The sequence below is a fragment of the Chelonoidis abingdonii genome, chromosome 2, assembly GCF_003597395.2.
Source record: "Chelonoidis abingdonii isolate Lonesome George chromosome 2, CheloAbing_2.0, whole genome shotgun sequence".
NCBI lineage: Eukaryota > Metazoa > Chordata > Testudines > Testudinidae > Chelonoidis > Chelonoidis abingdonii.
In genome coordinates this window covers 82,883,433-82,889,432 of record NC_133770.1, presented here as the reverse complement: position 1 = coordinate 82,889,432, position 6,000 = coordinate 82,883,433, and the positions used below count along the sequence as shown (strand labels likewise).

At 44.1% G+C, this 6,000-nt stretch overlaps 1 protein-coding gene across 3 annotated transcripts in view; it reads right to left on the bottom strand.

Moving 5' to 3' along the window:
- NEK11 (NIMA related kinase 11) overlaps window positions 1-1,346 on the bottom strand; it is a 194,273-nt gene extending 192,927 nt beyond the window's left edge. For 2 of the 3 annotated variants that reach the window (XM_075062499.1, XM_075062500.1), the window contains exon 1: window positions 1,079-1,346. In XM_075062499.1, coding sequence (XP_074918600.1) covers window positions 1,079-1,248 — 170 coding nt within the window. In that variant the 5' untranslated portion in view covers window positions 1,249-1,346. The remainder of the gene's footprint in view (window positions 1-1,078) is intronic. The other variant, XM_075062504.1, reaches the window with a different exon arrangement.
- Between the last annotated feature and the right edge of the window lie 4,654 nt (window positions 1,347-6,000).

Below are 6,000 nucleotides of genomic sequence, written 5' to 3'. Positions count from 1 at the left end.
AAAGAGAGAGATTCTCTCTATACAAAGCCTGATGCCCCTTACCTAGGGTTCTGGGCTTCTCACAATCCACCGCAGGGCATCCTCAAACTTCTATTTCTCTCGGACAAACTCTTCTCTCTGCAATCGCACTCTGCTCAGAGCCAAAACCTTTCTCCTTCAACTACCACCGCCCTGTCTGACTGAAGCAGGGTTTATATCCCATGACGGAGTCAGGGTGCTCGACTGGAGTCAGGTGCTCTAAGTGAAGTCAGGTGCTCTATTGGAGTCAGTGCTCTAGACTTGGAGCAGGTGCTCTGAATTGGAGTCAAGGTGCTGTAATACTAGGGGAGTGATTAAGAACTGGTTCAGAGGCAAGCAATAGCGCCCTGAACCTACCCCAGAGAAGAGAAAGCGCGAGACCCAGAGAACAGTACCGGCAATTTGCCACAGTACATTGAAGAAAAGGAAAACTGTTATGGTGGATATATGCCTTCTCATTGCTTCTTCTCAATGATATGAATGTACAAATGACATTTTATACAGAAGGGGTAAAATTAACCCCTGTTCAATTAGCACAAGACCCTATATACCACTTAAGCTTCAAATAAATTGTTTAACTGGCATTTAAGTAATGGATAGAGATTGGTGTAAATTTAACCCTAAATGTATCTGGATTTTAGTAACCTATTTGATAGAGTTCTTTTTACTCTTTGAGTAAGCACTTAGATACTATGGATAGGAGGGATATATATGGAAGATAGACAGAAAATTTAACTTACAAAATCAGTTAAAACTGGCTTGGTTAAGACCACCATCACATAGACTGAAATCTTACTGAAGAAGCCTACACAATAATGTATTGAGTTGGAAAAAAGATATCTAGTGGAATGCCAGGTTCAGCGCCAGCCTATTTAGCACCACCAGTGAAGATAGGGTAAACAGTGTATTAATGAAATTTGCAGGTAATACCAAATTGGGAGGTAATGGGACACCAAAGAAGACCAAAAAAGATACAAAGGAACAAAAAGAAATTAGAAGTATGGGCCAATTTTTTTTTCAAATACATTGAGTCAACACACTATATATGATGCTTACTTACAATTCTTCTCCTTGTTTTGCCTTCTTGTCTGAAACCAGATAGACCGTTCCAAAGCTTCCTCTGCCAAGTTTCTGCTGAAGAACATATCTTCTTGCAATCAAGGTTTCAGAGGAAGTGGAAATAGGTGCAGAATCACTGATATGTTTAATAGCCTCTTGGAATTTCAGCATTGCTCCATGTAACAGAGATCACATTTATTTATCTATAACATAGCTTTCAAATTCAAGTCTCTTTAGTAATGCTCCTATTCTTCCAGTGATGTTCGCAGGACAACAACTAAAACAGAAAAATAGATTAGATTTTATGTAATACTCTAAAGTATTACCAAGATGTTCAGGCTGTTAATTATAATACCACACCTCAAGTCATCATCTTGTAACCTATCAAAAGCTCAGGGCCAATCAAAGGAGGGGCCAGGAGGACCATTTGGCCTGGGCCTCAAGCTCAAAGGGTTGCTCAAATGTAGACACTTGTTAATTTTTTGGCATTTGATACATTTCACAACTTCTTTTTATGCACATCCCTATCAGACCAAGATATGACATATTCTCTCAGCTTAGAGCTGCAAAGTTAAGCAAATAAGATATGTGATTTGGTAAAAGACATTTTTTTATTAAGCTATATAGATCTTGTCATATTAAAGAGCTAAAAATGTTCATAAATATTAATAAAATATATCGTTTCTGATGGCATAAGATTAGACTGTGATGAAGGTGTCCTCTCAGATCAGCTGATTATATAAACAAACCATTACTAGTGGCTGGTGCTGGATCAAGTGCGTGTTGACAGGTAGAGAGAATTGTTACATTTTAGTGTCCTTATAGTTTTACATCTAGTTGACTAAGGAATTATTTATGTGTGAGAATTCTTCATTATTATCTTCATATGGTAGCTAAAAGAGGTGACTGGCTGGTTGGTTGAGCCCTAACTTGGTAGCTTGGCCATCATCATAGGCTTTCGAAGGCTATAGGCCCAGATTCAAGGCGAAAATTTGTGAGGACAATCTTGTACAATGACTTTCGTGAGGATACATGTTTGAAATGTTGGACATTATCCCTCTGTCTGTATCCATGTCTGTGTTTACTATATATATGTCATCCCTTTATCTTCAGCTCAGCCTGTTATATTATACCTTGCATGCTTGAGTTTTGATTCAGTGATAAGGATAATAACCTGTCTGACAGTTTCATTTTGTGTTCTTAATCAGTATTCCTTCATTTTAAGTCTTTTCAGCATTTGTGCACCATTCAGCATTTGTGTAGATGTTTACAGTGGAAGATTTCAAGTGCAGATAAGCTACTTATTTATAGCAGAATATTTCAAGTGTGGATGGGCTACATATTGATCAGATAGATCACTATGAAGAGGAGATTTGAAAGTGGTGCAAGCAAGAGACAGCGAAAACAACTGAGTGAAGCAGCAGCTAAGAGCTCAAATCCAATAACTTCATTTCTCAAACCACTGGAAAACACACCTTACCTAACAAACAATGCTACAGATAATGAAAACTCCACAACTGCAACAAGTGATATTTCAGTGCCGATATCTGAACATGAGGACAGTAGTCAAGAAGGAGATATGCCAACAGTAACAGATGCAGCAGAAGATTCTGTGTACGATCAAGAAACTCAACAGCAACAGGAAAATGTAGATCTTATGCAGCAAGAGCAATTCATGAGTATTCCAGGTTTGACTGTGGCTGACATTGGAATAATTGACAAGAGCAATGCTGCCCAAATGCAATCTTTTCTTCAAATTAGCTGTTTTGAAATTCCAAGTAACATTCCACGAGATGCTGATAATCATGCTTTCCCTACTCGTCTGCTGACAAAAACTCTTCCAAATGGTGAGACCTGCACAAGACACTGGTTATGCTGGAGTACGAAAAAACAATCTCTGTACTGTGCACTCTGCTTCATTTTGAACAAAAGTGCTGCAAATGCGTCAGTTCTCTCTGAGCAAACAGGATGGAGCATCAACAGAGGTTGGTGGAAGTTGAAAGACCGATTACCATCACATAAGAGTTCAACGTCACACAAAGAAAAAATGGTTACTCATCTTTCGTAACTGTGTTCTTTGAGATGTGTGGTTCATATCCATTCCAATTAAGTGTGTGTGCACCACGTGCACAGCTGTTGGAAAATTTTTCCTCTAGTAGCACCCATTGGGTCGGTTGTGGAGCCCCTTGGAGTGGTGCTCAATATAATACTCTGCCAACCCGGCACCCCCTCAGTTCCTTCTTGCCAGTTACTCTGACAGAACAGAGGGGAAGGTGGGCAGGTTTGGAATGCATATGAGCAACACATCTCGAAGAACAACAGTTACGAGAGGAGAGTAACTGTTTTTTCTTCTTCAAGTGATTACTCGTATTGATTTCAATTAGGTGACTCCCAACCCTTACCTAGGCAGTGGGGTTGGAGTTAAGAAATGCTGATTGTAGCACCGCTCTACTGAAAGCCGCGTCGTCTCTGGCGTGATCCAAGTACAGAAGCTCCGTGGGGTTCAGCCATGAAGCTTCCTAGCCATGAGGTAGATAGACTGTAGGTCAGAATGATAGAGGCGACCATGGTCCTGAGCGAGTAAGTCCGGGAGGAGAGGCAATGTGACCGATATGTCCATCGACAGCTCCAGCAGTGTTGAGTACCAGTGCTGGCGAGGCCACACTGGAGCTATCAGAATCACTTTTCCCCCTCCCTATGGACCTTGAGCAGGACTTTGTGCATGAGAAGGAATGGAGGAAAGGCGCAGAGCAGGAGACCTCTCCAGGACAGCAGGAATATGTACATGAGGGAGCCTGGGCTGTGACCCTGGAAGAAGCAGAATGATTGGCACTTTCTGTTGCATTGGGTGGCAAACAGGTCGACCTGGGGAAACCTCCACCTTTGGAAGATGGGGTGTATGACATCCAGTTGGAGAGACCACTTGTGAGTGTGGAAGGACCTGCTGAGATGGTCCGCCAGCATGTTCTGAATTCCTGGGAGAAAGGACACTTCCAGGTGAATGGAGTGGGCTATGTAGAACTCCCACAGTCTAAGGGCTTCCTGGCATAGTGGTGAGGAACGGGCTTCCCCTTGCTTCTTAATGTAAAATATGGCTCTGGTGTTGTCCATTAGAACAGCTATGTAACATCCTTGCAGTTGGGCCTGGAAAGCTTGGCAAGCAAGGCGCACTGTTACTAGCTCCCTGACATTGATATGGAGGGAGAGCTCCTTCTGTGACCACAGGCTGTGTGTCTGAAGGTTCCCCAGATGTGCCCCCCATCCCACAGCTGACGTGTCCATAACCAGGGACAAGGAAGGCTGTGGGCTGTGGAAGAAGACTCCTCCACACACCGCTCAGGGGTCAAGCCACCATTGAAGGGAGGCAAGGACCTGTCCCAGCACTCTGACCACTGAATTCAAGTTGTCGTGCTCCGGACAGTAGGCCGAGGAAAGCCATACCTGCCATGGCCTGCAGCTCCCATTGGCTGGGAACGGCGAACCATGGCCACTGGGAGCTGTAAACGGCTGTACCTGCGTACACTCAGGTAAACAAAGGTTTCAGAGTAGCAGCCGTGTTAGTCTGTATCTGCAAAAAGAACAGGACTACTTGTGGCACCTTAGAGACTAACAAATTTATTTCAGCATAAGTTTTCATGGGCTACAGCCCAGTTCATTGGATGCATGTAGTGGAAAATACAGTTGGAAGATATATATATACATAGAGAACATGAAACAATGGGTGTTACCATACCCACTATAAGGAGAGTGATCAGTTAAGGTGAGCTATTATCAGCAGGAGAGAAAAAGAACTGCTTGTAGTGGTAATGAAAATAGCCCATTTCTAGTAATTGAGAAGGAGATGTAAGGAAAAACTGTGGGGGGGGGGGGCGCGAATAAGCTTGGGGAAATAGTTTTACTTTGTGTAATGGCCCATCCACTCCCAGTCTTTATTCAAGCCTAGTTTGATGGTGTCCAATTTGCAAATTAATTCCAATTCAGCAGTCTCTCGTTGGAGTCTGTTTTTGAACTTTTTTTGGTGTAACATTGCAATTTTTAGGTCTGTAATCGAGTGGCCAGGGAGACTGAAGTGTTCTCCAACTGATTTTTGAATGTTATAATTCTTGACGTCTGATTTGTGTCCATGTATTCTTTTATGTAGAGACTGTCCTGTTTGGCCAATGTACATGGCAGAGGGGCATTGCTGGCACATGATGGCATATATCACATTGGTAGATGTGCAGGTGAACGAGCCGCTGATGGCGTGGCTGATGTGATTAGGTCCTATGATGGTATCCCCTGAATAGATATGTGGACAGAGTTGGCAACGGGCTTTGTTGCAAGGATAGGTTCCTGGGTTAGTGTTTTTGTTGTGTGATTTGTGGTTGCTGGTGAGTATTTGCTTCAGGTTTGGGGGTTGTCTATAAGCAAGAACTGGCCTGTCTCTCAAGGTAAACAAAGTGTCTCATGGCCCACCAGGGGCTTACCCTGAACAAGCCACGAACCAAGTTTAGAAACCCCTGCTTTAGACTGTGCACCCTGGGCCTGGTGATACACCCATGGGGTCCAGAATGGCCACTGAGCTGGTCCCTGCTATTGCACCAGCCGTGGTCCTACCCCCACTTCAGGGCATCCACGGCCTGACCAGTCCCGGTCCCGTTCCAAGTACTTAGACCCTGCCTCCAAGCCCAAGGAATGGGATTGGGACCACGAGGGTCAGGGTGGCGCCAAGTGGAGCTGAGCCAGCGAGCGGTGTGAAACTGGGAAGTGGTGCTGCGAAGCTGGGGAGCTGTGCCAAGAAGCTGGAGAGCAGTGCTGTAAGGCTGGGGAGCGGTGCCATGACCTCAAGTGGTGTTGTGACCTGCAGCGGTGTCGCAACCTGGAGCTAAATGGGAACAGTGAGAAACGCCAGGACCGGTGCTGGTGCCAGGTCCAGGACATGCT